Genomic DNA, 22,589 nt, shown 5'->3' with positions numbered 1-22,589 from the left:
CCTCAATAGACAGTCACCCATCTATACTCGGTAGAATAAGCAGCACTTGTTCAAACCTGGTTTTATATGGAGAGAAAATGATCATCAGAAATGACAAGTGAGTTTGTTGGAGGGCGTTTACGATTTAAATTGTAAAGATCAGACTAAAAACAGATAAGCAAAACAGTGACGCACAGGAGTTGAGCTTCCGGTTGGTATTTTCAAACTAAAACATACGGACTAACTAAGCTAATTTGTTTTGGTTTGTTTTTATTGTTAAAACGTTGTTGCCTTCACCTGTCACTCATATTTAATCTGGGAAAATAGAGTTAACAACAAAGACTGAGGAGCAACAGTGTAGCTACTGCGCATTAGACGCCCTAAGTAAACTGATTGAAGCTGTGAACTATGTGGAAAATATATTTTATTATGATTGTGGACGTAATATGTTACTTTTGTTGATGTTAATCTTCGAAGCTCATTGATTCCTTGTAAATTGAGTAAAACTTGACAGAGATTATTGTGAAGGGGTGTTGCCTCAGGAATCCCGGAAATTCAGGTGTTGACCTGTTCGCTCCACCTGTAGCCGAAATGTGGATGGACGCTTTTGTGCAGAGAGTGGATTACATGTCGAACATAGACGCCGTCTTGTTTTTGTAGTTCCTATATTCATGTTAAGCGTGTCAAAACTTTCGATGGAAACTTAAATAATGATCCCTGCGACTGTTCGGGACGAAACGGTTAATTTTTCCCCCCAGGCACAAAAGTGAAAGTAAAACGACTCGAGTGTCCTTGGAATTCTTTCTTGTGGTTTTGGAAAATGGCTCGTTGGTCCTACTTATTTGTGATCTTAATCCCCCACCTTGGTAAGTCGGTCACAATCATACTGATGCTTCTTTTTTTAGTAGGCTAAAACTTGACCCTTTTGTGTGGACACAAAAACTAAACTAGACTGCGAGTGGCATTTCAGATTGTGTTTAACGCACGGAGAGAACTCCGTGCGTTAAACACAACATCAGAGTCGTTTGAGCAAAAGTATGCAAGATCTTTAAACTGAAGTATTTACTCCTAATACATTGTAGTAACACAGCGGTAGCCTACACGGTATAATATGATGCAAATTGTCTGACAAGTATCATTATCAGTTTCCTATACTCTGTTGACACAGAGAGCTGTTCTACGTAGTTAATGAGTAATTGTGTGTGTGTGTGTGTGTGTGTGTGTGTGTGTGTGTGTGTGTGTGTGTGTGTGTGCGCGCGTGCGTGTGCCTACCTACTAGCCTAATTATCACCTAACTGTTCTCATTCTTATTGATTAACCAGCTGATTATTTTCCTGATTCATCCATTAATTTAATTAAATCCTGGAAATTGGCGAACAAAAGACTAAAAAGCTGAGCATGATGTTTGTGGACAGCACTCTAACCCCAACTAAATTCATCCACTGTGAAATGCAGTTGAAAGCATGAGAAGAAGCTGAGGTGTTAAAGCAGATATCAGTGGAATGTTTTTGTTAATATAAGTCCTAAATAGTCCTATTTTCCGTCAGCAATCACTTACATGAAGTATTTCAGCCTAAACACGAGTCTCTCCGTCACTCTGCTCTGCTGTAACCCGAGGAGAAAATTTTCCTTGTGGGATACAAGTGTTATCCAATGAGGAGAGAGAACGGCATGAAGGGCTGTGTGTGCAGCCAAGGGATGCGCGTGAATGTGGTGACGTAGCACGAGGACCAATTGATGCCTGACAAGGGCGGGGGCTGCTAACTCATGGTGCGTTCAAGGAAACTCGTACTTTGTGTTTTTCCTTCCTGTGAAGTCATACCAGTTCGATCTGGTACGAGTTCACGGGTCAGAAGTTACGAGTGGCCGTTATAGGGAACTTTCACAGACAACAGGACGGTAAAAACACGAGCTACGGGTTACCTGGAACGCTACCAAGTCGTAGTTGTGACTTGAAGCTGTAACTTACGGTTTCAAAAGCCTGCCTTGAACGCAGCATTAGCCGAAACGGCCGTGCCAGTGATATCTGCTTTAAGTGAATCATGAGTCCACATTAAAGCAGAAGTGAGTGATATATTTGTGTTAATGTAAGTCTTAAATAGTTATATCTTCCGACAGCAATCACTTACATAGAGTGTTTGGACCGAAACACGGGTCTGTCAGTCACTCTGCTCTGCTCTGAGTCGAGGAGAAAACATTTATCGTATCCTACAGTTTTTATCCAATGAGGAGAGAGAACGGCATGCAGGGCTGTGTGTGCAGCCAAGGAACGCCGTGAATGTGGCGACGTAGGGACGAGGACTGTTATGGTGCGTTCAAGGAAACTCGTTTTTTTCCGACCTGTGAAGTTGTACCAGTTCGATCTGGTACATAGACTGTACAAAAAGACGTACTGGTACGATTTCACGGGTCGGAAGTTACGAGTGGCCGTTATAGTGACTTTCACCGGTAAAACAGGTCGGAAAAACACGAGTGGGTTGCCTGGAACGCTACAAAGTCGTAAGTTGTGACTTGAAGCTGTAATTTACGATTTCAAAAGCCTGCCTGGAACGCAGCATTAGCCAAAACGACCGGGTCACTCACTTCTGCTTTAATATTAAGCTTCAAGGTCAAGACTGAGCCTTCACAGTTACATTAAAAGTAGTAATGTCATATTACATTGGAACATCACAATGCAGTAGGCTACATGACGTCACCGATGCTGCACTAGTAGATCTGACTCAACATCTCTCTGACACAATCACTAAAGACTGAACATTTGGGTTTTTACACAAATAAGATTTATTGTATACATTTGTATTGCATTATATTACATTTTGCAGTTAGTACAGTGGCAGCTTATCATATTTTTGTTGTTATCATATACAAGCCTCTACATGTCTCTTCACCTTGTAATTGTCTGTGTCTAGTTTCTGGAGAGACTCCAAAATATGGCGTATATGGGAAGACGCTCCACCTGAACCCGGGCACCACTGGACAACCTGATAATATACTGTGGAAACACAAAGGCAACAAAGTGGTGGAGTTTGATGGCAAGGAGCAAGTGGCGTTCAGCCAATTTCAAAACAGGGTCGATCTTGACTGGATCTCTGCAGAACTTAACATCACAGACCTGAGATATGATGACAGCGGAGAATATGAACTGGAAATAGTGAAAAAGAAACAGGTTCAAATCTTTAAATATACAGTGGTGGTCATAGGTAAGTGTTGTTTTACTTTCTATAAATTGACGAGGCTATATTCTATAGATCAGTTTTCTAAAGATTGTCACTGTATCATTGCGGTATCATCCTCTGTTGAAGCCAAATGTAATGTCACCCACTAGGCTGTAGTTTCGCACATTCTGTGTCATAAACTGTAAACTGTCTTGTCTGTAACAACATCTATTGCACGTCTGTCCACCCTGAGGTTTCTCCGATTTTTCCCTGTTAAAAGGGTTTTCTATGGAGTTTTTCCTCAGTCGATGTGAGGGTCTAAGGACAGAGGATGTTGTTATGATGCCATGTAAAGCCCTTTGAGACAAACTGTTTGTAAAAAACGGGCTATACAAATAAAATTGCCTTGCCTTGTATTCTGTGGCATTTCTTCTTCCCAAAGCCACTGTAGCCTACCTTTTGATTTATTGAGGATATTTGGGGCTTATTAGAGTAAAGTGTAAAGCTTTTGAATTGCATTTTCACATGAAATTGGCAATTAAGAATATTACCATGCAGTACAGTAATGATTGCACTGAGGTGTGTTTTGTAGGTTCAATGTTAATCCATTCCTTCCATGTAAAGTGGAAGTGTGGAAGGCCTGCAAGTATACAGGCAATTAAAACTCTCCCTGTCTTGACCAACAACAAGATGCCACATGCATATGACTGCATGCCATGGTTAGATTAACAATCTAATTACAGTATGTCCCATGTAAAGTTACTTATAGAATCACTTTTATTTTTGTACATTTGGCCGTCACAGTACTTTACTGGTTTAAAATACTTTTAATGAAGTATAATTATGTTGTGTAAAAATCTGCGTACCTCTTTCACCATTGTCCATGCCTAAGTAATCAAGATATTGCATGTTGAAGACAGTAATATCTCTTAATAAGTCACCTATAATTAACATATAACCATGTAATTGGTTTGCCTTTGTATCAGATCAGATGGACTTTGCTCCCTAGAATGTATTGGTACTTTGTTGAAAAGCTGAGGATAGATAGATTTTGACATTGTCATTGTCACTTAAAGTGTTATAATTCTGGTTCTGTGCTATTATACTATTATTTGCAACATATGAGCAGAATGAATCATATTAATAATCCCTGTCACTTCAATTACTGTATCAATTTAATTGTGTTTTAATTAGTTTTGTTTATGTATGGATGTAATTCCTGTTATTGTATAAATGCATGTAACATAAGGGGATCACTTATTTACTCTTCTAGGTTTGCATTCAAGTGTTTATTCTCATTCCTATTTTCATTCAGGCAAGATTTCCAAACCCAAAATATCCTGTGACATCAATAATGGCAACTCTAGTACACATGGGACCCAGGCAACGCTGACATGCTCTGCAGATTCTCGGACCCCAATGACCTATGAGTGGGACTCAGACGGAAAGATGCGGCAAGGCCCAAAGTTAACAATATCTCTAGGGGAAAAACATGATGATCAAACGCACACTTGTACAGTTACCAACCCCATGGATTCTGAAAGGGTCACATTCACTGCTAAGGATTGCTACCCCGGTAAGTTCTCACTTCTCACAGATTCATTGTTCATGCTCTAAAATCCAGACTGAAATGTCCATTTCTCACACTATATGAATACCATTTGAGTAACTTTAATGTGAATAAAGATAATGTGACTTTTGTCTTTCTGTGCAGCCCACAGTATTTTACCTGTAGTGCTGGGTGCTGGCATAGCGGTTGCTCTCATACTGGTGGTACTGGCGGTTCTACTCTACTGTTTAAAACAAAAGAAGAAAGGTACAGTTAAAAATCATAAACCTGAATGATTTCAGTAACAGAGGATAACTATCAGATACACTTACCATGAAATATAGTACTGTATATCAGTATATCAATAGTTGTAGCTGAGTGGAGTATTCTTTGTTATTTAGAAATAAAAAGTTCCTTCAGATGTATCAACAGTCTTGTGCATTGGCAGTGAACACATAGGCCACTGCCATCACTTGATTGTTATCTTTACAAAATATGAAATAACAATATATTGTTTCTTTTTTTCTTTTCCTATATAGCATGTTTTGCAGAAGGTATGTGACACATATCAGTCAGATAAGTGCAGAAGTTCACCATTTGTATTTTTGTATTGATGATAGTCATATTGTCTCATATCTTTTCTGTTTATTAAATAACACATTTTGTATTTTAATCTGTTTCAGGTATTGAGGCACCTCAGAATGAAGATGAACCTAAGAAACTAATCGATAGAACACCCACAATGCCATCTACTCAGCAACTTGACAATCTGAACAGAGGTCATGGGAATAAGACGGGTCACGAGATGGAAAGAGGAGAAGGTAATACTGAATATTACACTCTTGGGGTGATGTACTCTCTAAGCAGATTTATGACAACTTTTTACTATTGTTCAGAAATGCATTTGGGATACTTCACCCAAAATCATTAATTCACCAATTTTCTACTCACTGTCATGCCATGGAAGGGTTTGGAGAACGTTTGGAGTTAACAAAAGTTACCATAGTTCTCACTTTTGAATCATCCAAAACACACACTATGAAACATCCAAATACCTCCATACTGCTCGTCCGCACTGACCCAAGTGTCAGATAAGTGCAGAAGTTCACCATTTGTATTTTTGTATTGATGATAGTCATAATGTCTCATATCTTTTCTGTTTATTAAATAACACATTTTGTATTTTAATCTGTTTCAGGTATTGAGGCACCTCAGAATGAAGATGAACCTAAGAAACTAATCGATAGAACACCCACAATGCCCTCTAATCAGCAACTTGACAATCTGAACAGAGGTCATGGGAATAAGACGGGTCACGAGATGGAAAGAGGAGAAGGTAATACTGAATATTACACTCTTGGGGTGATGTACTCTCTAAGCAGATTTATGACAACTTTTTACTATTGTTCAGAAATGCATTTGGGATACTTCACCCAAAATCATTAATTCACCAATTTTCTACTCACTGTCATGCCATGGAAGGGTTTGGAGAACGTTTGGAGTTAACAAAAGTTACCATAGTTCTCACTTTTGAATCATCCAAAACACACACTTACATCCAAATACCTCCATACTGCTCGTCCGCACTGACCCAAGTGTCAGATAAGTGCAGAAGTTCACCATTTGTATTTTTGTATTGATGATAGTCATAATGTCTCATATCTTTTCTGTTTATTAAATAACACATTTTGTATTTTAATCTGTTGCAGGTATTGAGGCACCTCAGAATGAAGATGAACCTAAGAAACTAATCGATAGAACACCCACAATGCCCTCTAATCAGCAACTTGACAATCTGAACAGAGGTCATGGGAATAAGACGGGTCACGAGATGGAAAGAGGAGAAGGTAATACTGAATATTACACTCTTGGGGTGATGTACTCTCTAAGCAGATTTATGACAACTTTTTACTATTGTTCAGAAATGCATTTGTGTTAAAGGAATACTTCGCCCCAAATCATTAATTCACCAATTTTCTACTCACTGTCATGCCATGGAAGGGTTTGGAGAACGTTTGGAGTTAACAAAAGTTACCATAGTTCTCACTTTTGAATCATCCAAAACACACACTATGAAACATCCAAATACCTCCATACTGCTCGTCCGCACTGACCCAAGTGTCCTGAAGCCGCCACATGAAAAAGTAGTTTGGAAAAAAATAATTTGATCTCTGTTTTTAGCGTTGTTGTAGCAGTAGCTCCCAGTGGCTGCGCGAGATGTGCAAGATTTGCTGCGAGATGTTCTTTTGTGTTTACATCATACATCCAATGGTTTACAACGACGAACGAACATCTCGCAGTAAATCTCGCGCATGCGCACAAACATCAACAGAGCCACTGGGAGCTACTGCTACAACAAGGCTAAAAACAGAGATCAAATAAAAAAAATCAGAACAACTTTTTCATGTCACAGCTTCAGTACACTTGGGTCAGTACAGACGAGCAGTATGGAGGTATTTGGATGTTTCATAAGTGTGTGTTTTGGATGATTCAAAAGTGAACTCTATCCGCTGCCATTATATGAAAATCTGTTGCCAGCCGGACCCCCCCTGCAACTCCAAAAGTGTTTGATTATACAGAAAGTTCTCCAAACCCTTACTTGGCATGATGGTGAGTAGAAAATAGGTGAATTATTGATTTTGGGGTGAAGTATCCCTTTAAAACAGCAGTTAATTGTTTGAGGTATTTGTTTACAATAATGAATAGAGGGAATAAAGTGAAATCATATACAATATATATATATATATATATATATATATATATATATATATATATATATATATATATATATATATATATATATATATATATATATATATATATATATATATATATTAATAACTTTATTTTAATTACAGAACCTGTCATTGATGAATTACAACCAAAAGGTTTGACAAGTAAAAATGTAGTCATTACTGATATATATTACTAAAATTCTACAAATTAATTTAGCTTGTTGTGACTTTTCAGTCCGTGCAGGGTTTGTTGAAGAGCGTAAGAGAATGTTAAAGGCACAAGAAGGTGACCATTGCTATCACTCTAAATCATTGCATGCCCAGTTTTTATGTGCATGGTATCATTTAAAAGTCTATTTGGAGGTCTGGTCAGTTTAAAATGATTGTTTAAATATACACTACTCACTAAAAATTTAGGGATATTCACCTTTCAGATTAAATTTCAGATCTTTAAATGTACTATAACCTTTTCAGATTAACTTAATTTGTACTTCTCTAAACTTTTGAATGCACATGTCCACCTGTTTAATGTTAGTATAACATAACACACATGTTCTTAATGTGATTCACCGCAAAAATCACAAGTGCCACCACTTGTGATTGGTGAATCCACCACTTAATGTTCTGGTTCAATGATAGTTTGTATATTAAACAGTCCTCTTCATCACGCTGTTCACATTTTGACATAATAAAACCAAGACAACACCTATATAACAATTCATCAACAGTACCTGGACATGTCGAGGCTTCAAACAGGGAAGTTCCCGCTGAGCTCAGAGTGTCACAGAGTGTCATCAGCAGGTTGAACAGAGACACAGAAAGGCAGAGAATAGACGTCCTTTGGCCATGTGACAACTTATTGAGACACTGACAGTTTTTGTTGTGGTATACCCACCACTGTTGTTAGCTTTTGTTTCAATTAATAGTTTGACATGAAGAAATTACCATTCCATACTCCTACTTTATTGCCCCACTTTCATGATATAATTTCACTGTAGCATGAACTTTTACATCTTCCATAAATTTCACCCAAAAGTGGAATATCCCTAACTTTTTGTCAGTAGTGTATGTTAAACTAATAAAAAAAATCTATTCTTCTTATTTACAATATGTCATCAGATGGTGAATCCTAAAACAAGTTGACATCTTACGTTTGTTTTGTTTTACCAAGAGTTAAGTGATTCAAACTATTAATCAGTACTTAATTATGATTAATTTCTGCTGGTTAATGTCCGTTAATTGGTTAAACATGTTATTGTTTTATTTTAGCCTCACACACTGCTTGTTGTGTTTGGTTTGTTTGAGAAAACCTCAATTTCTTTGTGCCCTTCTGCCACCTTTCTATCAGCATCAGCTGACATCTCTCAAATTTTGTAAATCTTTTTTTCCACTTTTTCTTAAATTTAATTGAGAAGACTTTGCATGAGGACAAGAAAATCTCTTCTCTCTCTGCCTGAAAAACTTACTGCATGTCAGCATCCGGGCAGCATCTTTTTAATCTTTCTTTTCCTTAAAATTTATAGACAACTGGAAAAACAAAAAGAAAAACACAGATGATGCAGAAGAAGATGAGCACATCAGAGAACCACCAGAGAACATGGTCCAAGAGTATGAACCTTCAGACACTGAGGAAGCAACTCAACCAGAACCAGCTGGTGGGTCGGACCATAGAGAGGACACACAGACTGATGTGGAGACATTCGCTGCTTCAGAACAACCAGGTATGGAAACTACAATGAGATAGATTGAGTAGCCTACAACAGAAACAGACCAGCAAGAAAAAGGAAGAGAAGTTTCTGAGCATGATATGATGACTTGGATACAGTGTTCTTTGCTGGGCAGTACGACCCAGACCAGGATATGATTGTCAACCAGTCAATGGTAAATCTCTTGAATCTTTCTTTTCCTTAAAATTTATAGAGAAGAACTTGAACAAGGAGAACAAAGCTCGTCCCTCAATAGCGAAGAAACCAGCTGTACATCCTTTGGGCAAAGACAAAGATGATGCAGAAGCAGATGAGTCCATCAGAGAAACACCAGAGAACATGGTCCCAGAGTTTGAACTTTCAGACACTAAGAAGGCAAATGAACCAGAACCAGCTGGTGGGTCGGACCACAAAGAGGACACAGAGTCTGCTCCAGAACACCCAGGTTTGGAAACCACACTATCTGAGAAAGGTTAAACACAACAGAAGTAAATTTATCAAGGAGCACTTAGACAAGGACAAGACCAATACCCCACTCCGTCCCTCCTACCTAAGAATTAAAACTGAACTATTTACAGAACATGTCATGGATGAATTACCACAAACAGTTTACACAAATACAAAGAAGTTCATCTTTCTTTTCCTCTTTTCCTGAAAATCTATAGAGAAGAAACCTCCTCCCCCGATAGCCAGGAAGCCAACTGTACAAAACAAAGCGTGTAAACCTTCAGACACTGAGAAGCCAAATGAACCAGAACCAGTTGGTGGGTCGGACCACAGAGAGGACACAGAGTCTGCTCCAGAACACCCAGGTTTGGAAACCACACTATCTGAGAAAGGTTAAACACAACAGAAGTAAATTTATCAAGGAGCACTTAGACAAGGACAAGACCAATACCCCCCTCTGTCCCTCCTACCTAAGAATTAAAACTGAATTATGTTTTATTTACAGAACATGTCATGGATGAATTACCACAAACAGTTTACACAAATACAAAGAAGTTCATCTTTCTTTTCCTCTTTTCCTGAAAACCTATAGAGAAGAAACCTCCTCCCCCGATAGCCAGGAAGCCAACTGTACAAAACAAAGCGTGTAAACCTTCAGACACTGAGAAGCCAAATGAACCAGAACCAGCTGGTGAGTCGGACCATAGAGAGGAGACACAGACTGATGTGGAGTCCTCCGCTGCTCCAAAACAACTAGGTACAGAAACTACACTATCTGAGAAAGATTAAATACAATAGAAACAGACCAGCAAGACAAAAACGAAGACCAGTTTCTGAGTATGATAAGATGACTTGGATGTCCAGTGTTGGGCAATACAATCCAGATCAGGAGTTAATTGTCAATCAGACAATGCTGAAAATCGCTTTTTCTTATTCCCTTTAAATTTATAGAGGAGCACTTAGACAAGGACAAGACAACTTGTCCTCTCACTCCACCTAAAAAGCCTGCACGTCAAATTCCAGTCAATCAGCCAGTCAACAACAGTGATGCAGAAAAAGATGAGTCCGGAGCACCACAAGAGAACAAGGTCCCAGAGCGTGAACCCTCAGACACAGAGAAGGCAAATGAACCAGAACCAGCTGGTGGTTCTGAACATAGTGAGGACGAACAGGCTGAGGTTGAGTCACCCGTTGCTCCACAGCGAGGTTTGGAAACTAAAATATCTGAATTACTTTCAATCTTCATATTGCAAATCCTGTCAACCAGCTAAAAATGGATTTTCGACCGTTCAGGATGATTTCTGCATGTGGTGAATTATAACAGATTGTTAATGAGCATCTCTAATACTTTCTGTTTTTAATTTTACTGATCATGGCATGATTCCCTCTTTGCATGATTCCCTCTTTGCATGATTCCCTCTTTGCAGGTTATGTCATGCGCGTTTCAAGGAGATTTGACAAAGACACAGGTGAAATATCTTGGATAAAAATATTGCATTCTCAGTTATTATGTTGTTATATCATATAAAGGTCTATATGGAGATTTGGTCAGTGCAGTGTCTTGACTTGATACTCACGTTGACATCATAAGATTGTTTTATTTTTTTGTTTTATCAAGAGTTACATTATATAAAATATTAATTAATAATTAAGATGGGTGTTGATTCATTTTCTGTCAGTTAATTTGTTAATCATGTTGTTGCTTCAGCTGGTGGGCTGGATCATAACGGGGACACAAAAGATGATGTTGTGCCATCCACTGCCTCAGAAACCCCAGGTTTGGAAACTACACTACCTGGGATATGTTAAACACAACAGAAACAGACCAGCCAGGAAAAAGAAGAGCAGTTTCTGAGAATGATATTATGACCTGGATATGCAGTGTTTGGTGTTGGGCAATGCTTCTCAGACCAGGAGATGACTGTAAACCAGACAATGCGGAAAATCTCTTAAATCTTTTAACTCTTTTCCTTAAATTTTATAGAGAAGCGCCTAGATAAGGACAAGAGTACTTGTCCTTCCCCTCCACTCAATCAACCAGGCAGCAGCAAAGAAAATGCAGAAAAAGATGAGTCCGCAGGACCATCAGAGAACAAGGTCCCAGAGTGTGAACCTTCAGACACTGAGGAGACAAATGAACCAGACACACAGGCTGATGTGGGGTCATCCACTGCTCCACAGCCACTAGGTTTGGAAACTAAAATATCAGAGTTATACTCAAATCAAATCTCAAATCCTGTCAAGCAGCATTTTACACCTTTCATGATGATTTCAGCAGGTGTTCAGATTGTTAATGACAAAAGCATGAAACATTTCTCCCTAATTCTCTCTGTTTTAATTTGACTGATGATGGCATGATTCACTCTTTGCATGTTTAACTGTCTCTTTGCATGATTCCCTCTTTGCAGGGTATGTCAAGCGTGTTTCAACGAGATTTAGCAAACGAGCAGGTGAAATACCTTAAATGAAAATATTGCATTCTTAGTTATTATGTTGATGGTTTCATATAAAGGTCTATATACTATGGACATTAGGGCTCTGTAATGTCACAAAATAGTGTGAAACCTGAGTTGACATCATAATCGCAGCCAGTTGTTTGTTTTGTTTTACCAAAAGGTAAGTGATTCAAAATATTAATTAATAAATTAAATAGGTTTGATTAATTTTCTTCCACACAATTAATGGTTAATCATGTTGTTGCTTTAGCACTACTACTGTAGCATCATATACATTAGAAATAGCTGGTCTCTCTGACTCCCAACTCCTCTGACTGCTTCTATAGGAGTTAATCTCTTAAATCCCTCTTTCCCTTCAATTTCTTTCCTCTGGGTTTTAGGTTTGGAGAAGGAGCATAAGACAACTGAGTGTGAACCTTCAGACACAGAGAAGGCAAATGAACCAGGCCCAGCTGTTGGGTTGGACCATAGAGAGGACACACAGGCTCCATAACAACCAGGTTTGGAAACTAACTACACTATATTTAGTTATATTCAATCTTCAGATCCCAAATCCTGTCAACCCTGCAGCTACAATTGAAGTTTTCTCAGTCTCCAGCATTGTGCTTGTAATCTGAGTGTATTTGAGGCCACCAGTACTACAAAATATCTTCATCATAAAATTGAGTAATACTATATACCAGTATGTTGCTCGCTATATATTTGCAGTATACTCTGCATTCATACTATTTGAAAGACTTTGCATCTTGTCTGGAAAGAAAATCTTGTGAAAAAAGAGTCAGAAATAAGAATTGAAATCATTTTTATTTGACCTGTCAGTTCGTTGTGGTTATGGCATACAGGCAGTACTGTACTATGGGCTGTGTCTGTTCATGGGGCACACCCAAATTAACTGTCTGATTCACAGAACAAAGGGCGCTGCAGCAGACGTTTCGTTCATTGACTGATTACTCTTTACAATGATCATAAAAGACGATAAGACTTGACTGTGTTCTTCCTCATAGTAGAGAGAATTGGCGGCAGCCAGTGAGAGCCTCAAAAAAGACCACAACATTTCTCAGTTTTGACCTCAAAATGTATCTATAAAAGCACATGTTAAAAGATGGAAAAGCTATATGGATTCAACGTATTTAATGCAGTCCGTTGCTCAAGTGGGTAACCGTTTCTTGACTTTGCTCATTGGTAAGTCTCCCATTGAGTCAGACTGATAGTGACTCATTTCAAACCATGACCTCATTGATTTAACCTCTTTGCAAAGGCTGAGCAGGTAGGTGCAGTTTTTGTTCTGATTTCTTTACCTTGTTTTCTCTCTGTTTCAGAATCTGATATGTCTCCTCTGATCTGATAATTCCCATCCTGCAAATGGCACAACAATGGCTCTCCAGATGTGGGAACAAAGAACACTGCTGGTGAACACAAAGAAGGTACCAAGTCAGATCCAGTTAATGGAGAAACCACAGAAAATGATCGATAACCAAACTCACCAGAGGAAAGACCTGACACAGACAACTAGTGAGAAGAAACAATTGTCCTCTGTTCCTAAGCACAATAATTCAGAAACATCTTTTAAAACATGGAACAGGACAACCCACTTGGGAAATGGACCATTGTTGGAGATGAGTGAATCAAACTGTGTAGGTGAGGGGAGAAAAAAGATTCCTCTCAGCAGCCTCAGAGCCCCACGCAAACAAAACTAAAACCGATACCTTTTTGAGTCTCTAAACACTGGCCATGGTGAGCCAGACAAAGACCCAGAAAGCAAAACCAAGAACTGACTGACTGATGAGTCAGAGTGAAGGTAGAACGGTTGTGAAAGACCAGGGGCAACGAATACATTCTCAAAAGAAAGGAAAAAAAACGAAGCAGACGGTGATAATGAAGATGTAAATACCACAAAACAAATGGATAAGATCAATTCAAGTAAAGTGGAGTTACAACAGTATGGATGGCTTTCAGTCCCAAGGCATGATAACATCAAGGTTTCTTTCAAACCAGTTCTACCAGTATGCTTACTCACCAGCCCAGGTATGACAAGCATTATTGTTAGTCATCTTTCAAACATAGAGGAAGACAAATCATTTAAGTATTGTATTTTTTATTTTTTATTTTTTTTTTACATCTTTTTCCCCCTTGATATTTTAGACTAGACACTAAAGTGGCTCTTGTGATGACATGGTCAATCTGTCAGTTGGTCATCCTCATCTTTGGTCCAAACTGAGACTGTTAAATAGATTACCATGACAGTTATGTTTCCCAGAGGATGCACTCAAAGAAAATGCTGGCTTAGAAAAACAAAACAAAAAAAACAACCTAAATTTCCCTACTATGGGACAGAAAACACATGGCATTGGTTTGTCCCAAGTGCTGGGCGTTACCATTTAACAACATCGGTACAGTATATAACAAGCATTAAACCAACACTAAGTAACTTTTCAACCTTCATATAATATTTTCAGAACTTTTGGTACATGGACTTACAACAGGTTGAATGACACCTCTGTCATGGCCTGAGGGGGTCTGTTTCACCTTCACTGGTACTAAGCAGCTTCGAGGTGGATGGTAGAAACCCCTCCACACAAAAAACTACAAATGTGCTGACTGCTTTACGGCAGAAAACTACAGTAAAGTTGAGTGGAGTAACTGATACTGAATACATATGTTTTACATTTCTACTGCATATGCTCTTTGCAATTCTAATTTGTTCACAGCATTGTGCAAAAGAAAAATACACTACAGTCATATATTTACAACAATCATTAAGGTAGAGCTGTGCACAACTGTAAACAATATTGCAGTACATATAGTAACTGAACCTACAGAGTACTGTAAATCATTCCTGCACATCCAGACGTTCCTGTCTGTCTGGCCATATATTTTCATCTACATCACTCTGTCAATTGTAGCGATTAAAAACAGATTCAATATTCCCAAAGGTATTGTCATCTCTCTCAACCTTATGTCATTGTTTGCAGTCACCATTGCACAAATGGCTTCCTCTTGTTGCGGAGTGATCTTCCACCTCTGTGAGGTTGTCTTGCAATCCTATGAGGTGCAGAGTAAAATTACAGTAATGCACAGTATACTGCATCAACGCAAATTACTGTAGTGTACAATACTGCAAATATGGCAAATCTTTATTGTAAGTGGGTTGCTGTAATACACTACAAAACAGTAAATCTTTACTGTAGTAAAGCTGTAAACCTAAATGTAAAAAGTAAAAAGTTATTATCCCACTGTAAGCTTACAGTAATGCCTGGCACAATGACAGTAGTGCAGTGCAGATTGTTTTGTGCTAAATTACTGTCTAATACTATAAATACCTGCTCTCCCTGAAATGTTTGAAACTAGTTTAACAATTTTGTATGTAATGACTCAAGAAACAAAATGAGGACTATTAGTTTTATAGTGAACGACAATTCAGCATTCATAAAGTTCATTTTGACTGACAAGACATAAGTAAATGATAATGTTATAAAACCGCATGTATGAAAGCAACTGATACAATTTGTTCAGAGGAATGAGAAACTGCTACTATCATGTGCACAAATGACTAAATGTTGTGGAGGTTGAACTAATAGTTATGAAAATCACACAAACACATTTGACACCTTTGCCAAAACAAATGTTTATAACATTTAATACACTGCACTGTTTTTTTTTTTTTTTTTAATCTCCAGTGTGTGTGTGTGTGTGTGTGTGTTTTTTTCACATTGCATTGTATTTTTTTTTCATTGTTTGTGTCTTGCATGAAAGTGTGTCCAATTAAAATGTTATTTTAGTACTGAAATGTATATATTTAACAGTTTTAATTGGGTGATCTCTAAGCAAATCTCACACTATTACGCTCAGCCTTACTGATAACCAGCAGGAACTTGTAATAGAAGTGAGTTTAATTGAATGTTTGACTGTGCCCGGACGGTGCTAGTATCCTTCTAGATTCATAAAGGGCTCAATTTATATTATTTTATGATGTTGTGACATCCTGTAAAGTGTTTGTGCACATTTTTAATCATTAAATGCATTCAAAATCAATATATGTTTTGATGGTAATATAACAGGAGGTTATATATCAACTTCTCAGACTCTTGTCTCGCTTGTCTTGTTTTTTAAAGCTGAATGAAGGGGCAAGAAAACTCTAAATGTGGTGGTGGTAGGGTGTACATGAAAATCAGTACTGCAATGAAATAAGAGAAAAACAAAGTATTAGACAGCTTAGAACTTCAACTGTATAAAAAAAAACACAGAAACAAACTGCGGACAGTGTAAAATATCTTTGTTCCACTAGGGGGCAGTGTTTATCAGCCTTTACCTCTAGTTACACTCTGACGTTTAAGCTGGGATGTAAGAAATGAGTTGTTTTTTGGAACTCATCATGGTTGAAGGACATCCTTGGCTATAAAGACAGGCTCAACTAATACATAACAGAAAAAATATCACGGTGACGTGTGGCTTTACAACATATTACTGCAGAACATTTAACTGTAGTCTGAAACATTCATGTTTGCGATCTTGTGCTGTAGATTGTGTGAGGAAAAGGAGCTGTGTAAATGAATGATCGATAAATGTGTGGGTCTGAACCGGTTCAAGGATAAAAAATTCAGCAAAATTCAGAGACAGCGTTGGCAGAGTTGAAAGAGAAACACGTCTGATTGGACACTTGCATCACATTTTGTATCAGTGTCTGACGGAAACACAGTTCAGTGGAGGTCTACATTGCATTCAGTGAGGAGCAACACAGCTGCAACATTAAACTAAACAGTCTGATCAACCTAAACCGCTCAGTGACGTAGAGGCATATAAAGCAGGTTCACCCACCGCTGGATGACAAGCTGTTGTAGATTTCCGAGGGCAGCGCGCCGGGCCATGTGAGAAAGTCATGCACGATTAGTTTAACCTCTGAGTCGCGGAGAAGCCTGTGATCTGCTACCACCTGGCCTGTGGGTTCAGGGCACAAGCAGAGAAATGAACGCTATCATATTTCTGTGGTCGCAACAAACACTGAGGGGGGATATTGAAGTATTGAATTATTTGTGGAGATTGGGGCTCTTGCCTCTTCAGACATGGGTCACAATGTGGTTCCACTGAGACGTTGCTGGTGTCCTGATGGCAGCAGGGAGGCTCATGTCCTGGCTCGGAGTTGTCCAGTGAAGCAAGACTTTGTTTTTTCATGCCAGGACATTTTTATTTAAGTATCATTATAATCATCTTTGGGATGGCTGTTGTAGCTGAAGGGCCTTTAAAAAAAAAAAAAAGGTTTTCCTAGATATTGCAACAATAACACGTCAGTCCATATTTTTCAGCTGGCCAGGACGTGCCCTTATAATGCACACAGTGCATTGTTTCCTTTTCCACATCGTATAGTTACATTACATTACTGTGCAGTGTTCTCTCAGGTACTGGCCAAATTACACTGTTTCCCCCTCAGATTGTTTAGTTACTTTTTGGCTTTGTTGCAATAGGATAAGGTAGAAAATAAAAAAGAAAGAAAAATGGGCCACCCTCCAGAAGTGCTTTTTATACCAGGTTGATTAGCATGCTGGATTGTTTAAATTGCCTCCTAGAGGGCTGACGTGAAATCGAACAATATCCTCTGACTTTAGAGACTAGCCCCATAGCTTCTCATTTATTTTTATGCAGAGTTAGGACAGAGCCTTGGCACTGCTCCACTGCTCTGAGGAAGCAGGGGCAGAACCCGCAGAGACTAAGTCTGGGTAGTTTAGGACACATCAATTAATATCAGCTCAATAAAAGTTCTTGGCTTTGTCTGGGTCCTACTTTATTGTGACAGTGCAACCTTGGTGCCCACCATAATTATGTGGATAAATTGTTAAATGTGGTTGAGACATTATAATGAAATAATGTCCTTTTCCTATCTCTATAAAAGGACCTCTATTAAACCCTGATTGTCTTTGGACCCTGCTTTTACCGTATGAGGAGTAATGGCAGAGCATTGTTTGTCACAGTTATTATTATACTATATTTTTAACGAGGCTTTCCTCTCGAGTGATGATGTTTATGGCTGTATGTTTGGGTCCAAATCAACCTCCGTGCTTTTTTATTTTTCTGCTAGCATTGGGTCATCATGTAAAATTCAAGGGTGCCCTAGGCAGGAAGATTATTATACCCACGGCAGTACCCAACACAGTGGAAACACTTATTAATATGCTACTTATTTACCTATAAATGCTGCAAATGGGGCTGATAAAATAGATTTAGGGCAAGTTGCTTGAGTGTCCTCACTGAACTTCTCAGAAATCAGGGTAATTAAAGCAACTTCAAATATATCTCAGCTCCTTTGTAATCTTAATAATGGAGGCCTTGCTCTGCAGGTCCAGATCATTGCGGAGATTTGTTACAGTTATTATGTTGTCATCATTTCAGTAATAAGGAACTTAATTTGGGGTAGGATGTTATCTTGTTGTGTCTGAACAACACAGGGTCTACCAGACACACCGCTGTTGCCATGTTCATATTTGGTGACCACAATATAAACACTGGTTATTAGACCTCCCTCCTGGCTGACTGAAGGTGTGCGTAGCGGCAGCCATGTTTGCGTGAGTCCTGCGGTGGATTCCTTCACATCAGGACAGCTTAAAGCTAATTACAGAGTCTCAGACATCTCCTTGTGGCCTGGCAAGGGTTTGAAGATTGGTCACATCTTTGTGTCTGCGCACTTTCTCTGTCATACAAAGTCTTGGCAATAATTTCCATCTGAAACATCAATAGCAGAGTCGATAAGTAAATATTTTCTTTTGAATGGCCAGGAAAAATCTTGGAGTATTTACATGTTTTCATTATGGCTTCTCTTGGGCATTTGCTTCGGAGACAGCTTTCATCTTTGTGGTGGGAACACAGAAGAACCTGGCCTAATTTGTGCATTTTATCTAAACAGTATGGGCACACAGCTAAGTATGAAACAGAGCCAAACACTACATAGCATAAAATAGACTAACCTCTCATCTAAAGTGTTAGAAAACATTAGTTTGACATTAGTATAACATGTGTATTGTTTTTAGACGCACTAGAGTGGCTCTTGTGATGACATGGTCAGTCCGTCAGTTGGTCATCCTCATCTTTGGTCCAAACTGAGACTGTTGAATAGATTACCATGACAGTTATGTTTCCCAGAGGATGCACTCAAAAAAATGCTGGCTTAGAAAAAATAAAAATAAAAAAAACAACTTAAATTTCCCTGCTAAGTAACTATGGGACAGAAAACACATGGCATTGGTTTGTCCCAAGTGCTGGGCGTTACCATTTAACAACATCAGTATTTTATATAACGAGCATTAAATACGCCTTTACACATTAGACACCTTTGCCAAAACAAATGTTCATAACATTTAATACACTGCACTGTTTGGTGTAATTAAGAGAGGTGATATCAGAGGTGTAGTGCTACTGGTTTAAATACTGGAGCTGGTAAGTTTCACTTTGTTTCCAATGGTATGTAACCACTGTTACTGCAGTGACAAGTTCACATAGACCAGTCAGCTGTTAGCATATTTAGCTGCCAAGGTACTCAATTCTTTGTTGGCAGTGGCTCAAGGTAATATAATAATGGCCTCATTTCATGTCAGTATTGAATTCATAATGGGCAGACTTCACAGTTAACATAATTGTCACTTAACAGTAATCTACCACAGAATCCTGCCCACCATGTATTGTGCAAATTTCTGGATGCAAGATCAATCCTGACAGTTCTACAATAGCTCAGGGGGGAAATAAATGAATGAGCAGTTAACTCAACTTAGCCGGTCAACTGTAAATGGACCCAGCAAAAACTATACCGGGAATTATGAAGCAGAATAATCAGCCCGCGGTGCAAACATTGCGACCATGGTGAACACGGTGAAAGTGTCCTGATGTTACCATTTAGCATTAATATACAGCTTAACGGTACAGCCTCACAAAGCTGCTGGGATTACTGCACTCTTGGTCTCTTCCTCTGTCAAGAAAAGTCGGTCGCAGCACAGATATCCGTTGAGACAGAAACCAAAAGGCTGGATAACACATTCTGACTTTGACTCACATACTATATAGCCTTTCAATGAGCTCCACTCATCATCTGGTTTCACACTCTCCTGTCTCCGACAACCAACGCCATATGACGCTATTTGTCAAAGATAAGATCCACGCAAGTTGTTGAAGAGTCTCGACGTTGCATTGCGAAAGCTGTCACAGGACCTTATGTTTTCCATTTCAGCACATTTTTAAGCTACTCTGTAACTTTTTTTTTGTAATTAACTTTGGTGTGGAAAATGTATGCATTTCCCTTTTCAAGTATTGGAAATTTATGCTTTCAGCACCATGGACAGACAGTTTGTGAGATCCAGCAGAGGGAATCACTTTGTTTTTGTTTTCTGTTGTCATGTGCATGTGTTTCTGTAAATACTTTTCTCAGCAGTCGAGTCGCCGAGCTCCGAGCATTGTCAGCTCTTTATTTGAACAAGCTGCCTGTCAATGTGCCACGCTGACGTATCTGCGCTTGTGCACTTGCAGAACCTGACACAATTCTCCTGTGGCAAAATGGAAAACACTTGCAGCATACCGCCTGCCTCGTATTGTCTGATGGAAAGATTAAAGCCAATCCAAACAAAATTCACTCTCTCCAGCTCTGAGTTGGTCGATGGCGAGACCACCAGAGGGGAACAGCGCGCTCAACTATGTCATCAGATCACATTATCATTGATCTCTCCTGCTCTCCTCCATCTGTCTTTGTCTTCCTGGGCCTGAACTGTGCTTTCAGTAACATTTCTCATGGCTCACTGTTGCCTCTCATCTCGTGAGTGTGACATGAAATCATGATGACTTCACCAGAATAACATATTTGGTATTAGTTGCATCTGTTTTTGTCCAGGATTTCAAAATAATCACCTTTTCTTGACTCTGTTATGAATTTGAGGAAGTATCTCACAAAAAGAGAGAAGAGCATTCATTTCCACCGAACAGCCTCCTGTGGTGCATTCGTTGAACGCATGGAGAATTGATCACAACAATTATCAAATGATGCATTCAAAAGTCTGTAAAGATAATGCAACTGCCGCTTTGAGGTTTTAGCCTCACTGTTGCGAAAAGACAAGGTCGCCCACATGGAGATTTTCATGGAGGTCACCCACATTTAAACTGTGCTTTTGTTAATTGACTCCTCACTAACTGAATAAAACCCTTACTGAACAATGAAGATCTGACCCAAAAGACTGAAATTCCATTTTGAACCGCTATTATGCTAAGGGCAATTATCAGAGTGATACGCACATGTGCAAATGACAATAAACTTAATGAATTTCAGTCTTCAGTGAACAGAATTCTTAAATAGTCAATGAATTATGCTTCTTTTAGTAAAATAATTCCAGAATTTCTGTGGACAATTGTGGCTATTTAAGATTTTTATGAAAATGAGATGTTACCAAAACAAGATGTACGACACTCTGAAGGTCTCTGATGTGGTGGATGTGGAGTCTGAATATCTCTAAATGTTCTCCACATGTCTGGCAACTGCGCTGACCCTTTTTACTTAAACATGCCAGTGTGGATGCGTTCCGCATTGAACCAATGTGCACTGATGTTGTTGTTTTACTTTACATGAGTATCACAGCAGCAAAAAAGAAAAGAGTAAAAATTCCAGTGAAACCCAACTATGGGAGATGGATCTACTACTGTGCCATGTCTAAATTTGGAGTAGAGTAAAGCCTGCCACTCATTCATACATTACTGCCAACAGAGGACTTTTACATACTCCATAATGATGCGTAGGTGTATGGAAAAAAAAACCTCCTGCTGTTAAAGCTCGCTCTCTGAGACAGAGAGTCACTGTATGTGAAAGTGAGTGTTAGGGCCAAATGTTATAATTGTTTATTTGTGTCTGTTGGGTTCGATGGCGGCATGTCACTTCTGTTTCCCGGATCCGTCTGTGAGGGAATGATTCATGTGGACAGCACCACAGATTGTACCGATGATTACCCGAAATAGCCCTGGCATGCAGCAATACACAAGTTTATACGCATGTGCATGCGCAGAGGAGCGCGTGCACAGTATGTCACAGTACGTGGATAAACATTTGTTCATCTATCTCTGTGCACATGAAACACGTCTGCTTGTGTGTGAACATTCCTGCCTTCATGTGCATGTAAGTCTGGGATCTGGTGAGTTTCTCTCCACCCATGGTGGGCCTCTCTCAGCCAGATGGATGGTCTCAGCCAGTGTCAGAGAGGTGACAGCTGGCTGGCCCGGCCTCTCCTGGCCATGCGTCTGGATCCTGTCCTCTGACAGCTCCTGACAGCTCCTGATGGGTGACGCGTCTACCGCACCCCCCCACCCATGAGCTTGCATCATGGAAACTCCTGGTTTACTAAGAAATCAATGATGTCTCACAGCGTGCTTTAATGAAATGTAAATGATATGAGCCACACCCTGGTGGGATGACGCCTGAACTCATAAGTGCTCTAAAGGAAGTAGCCACCCTACTGATGATTGAAAAATTAGGCATTTTTCAATGGCTGTAAAACATGTTTTACAGAGGAAAAGAGTAATAGCTGCTCCACTGCCGTCTGAAATAACAC

General features: G+C 39.1%; 2 protein-coding genes across 9 annotated transcripts; both read left to right on the top strand.

Annotated features, from left to right (window-relative positions):
* Positions 1–571: 571 nt before the first annotated feature.
* LOC311004810 (lymphocyte function-associated antigen 3-like) lies at positions 572–5,245 on the top strand (the record flags this gene model as incomplete). The annotated part of the gene is made up of 5 exons (XM_083996979.1): positions 572–845; positions 2,889–3,179; positions 4,450–4,710; positions 4,849–4,950; positions 5,223–5,245. The coding sequence occupies exons 1-5, from the start codon at positions 800–802 to the stop codon at positions 5,243–5,245; spliced, it is 723 nt and encodes a 240-aa protein (XP_083853105.1). The 5' UTR covers positions 572–799.
* Positions 5,246–5,370: 125 nt separating this feature from the next.
* On the top strand, positions 5,371–16,046 carry LOC311005063 (uncharacterized protein). 8 transcript variants are annotated; one of them, XR_014596329.1, is made up of 16 exons: positions 5,371–5,504; positions 5,882–6,019; positions 6,393–6,530; positions 7,542–7,571; positions 7,654–7,704; positions 8,942–9,139; positions 9,339–9,569; positions 9,790–9,936; positions 10,164–10,328; positions 10,523–10,777; positions 11,280–11,348; positions 11,556–11,759; positions 11,980–12,021; positions 12,408–12,527; positions 13,347–14,546; positions 14,580–16,046. XR_014596329.1 is itself a non-coding variant. In XM_083997358.1 (15 exons), exons 1-14 carry the CDS (start codon positions 5,426–5,428, stop codon positions 12,518–12,520), a joined length of 1,860 nt encoding a protein of 619 aa, XP_083853484.1. In that variant the 5' UTR covers positions 5,371–5,425; the 3' UTR covers positions 12,521–12,527; positions 13,347–16,046. The 8 variants fall into 8 exon arrangements, 7 of the variants coding, with proteins under 7 accessions (XP_083853484.1, XP_083853485.1, XP_083853487.1 ...); XM_083997358.1 differs by having other exon boundaries at positions 13,347–16,046; XM_083997359.1 differs by lacking the exon at positions 7,542–7,571 and having other exon boundaries at positions 13,347–16,046.
* The last annotated feature ends 6,543 nt before the right edge of the window (positions 16,047–22,589 follow it).

The sequence above is a fragment of the Trachurus trachurus genome (genome assembly GCF_905171665.1).
Source record: "Trachurus trachurus genome assembly, chromosome: 21".
NCBI classification, from domain to species: Eukaryota; Metazoa; Chordata; class Actinopteri; order Carangiformes; family Carangidae; genus Trachurus; species Trachurus trachurus.
The sequence above is the reverse complement of the archived record's forward strand: the minus strand, read 5'-3'. Positions and strand labels throughout refer to the sequence as shown.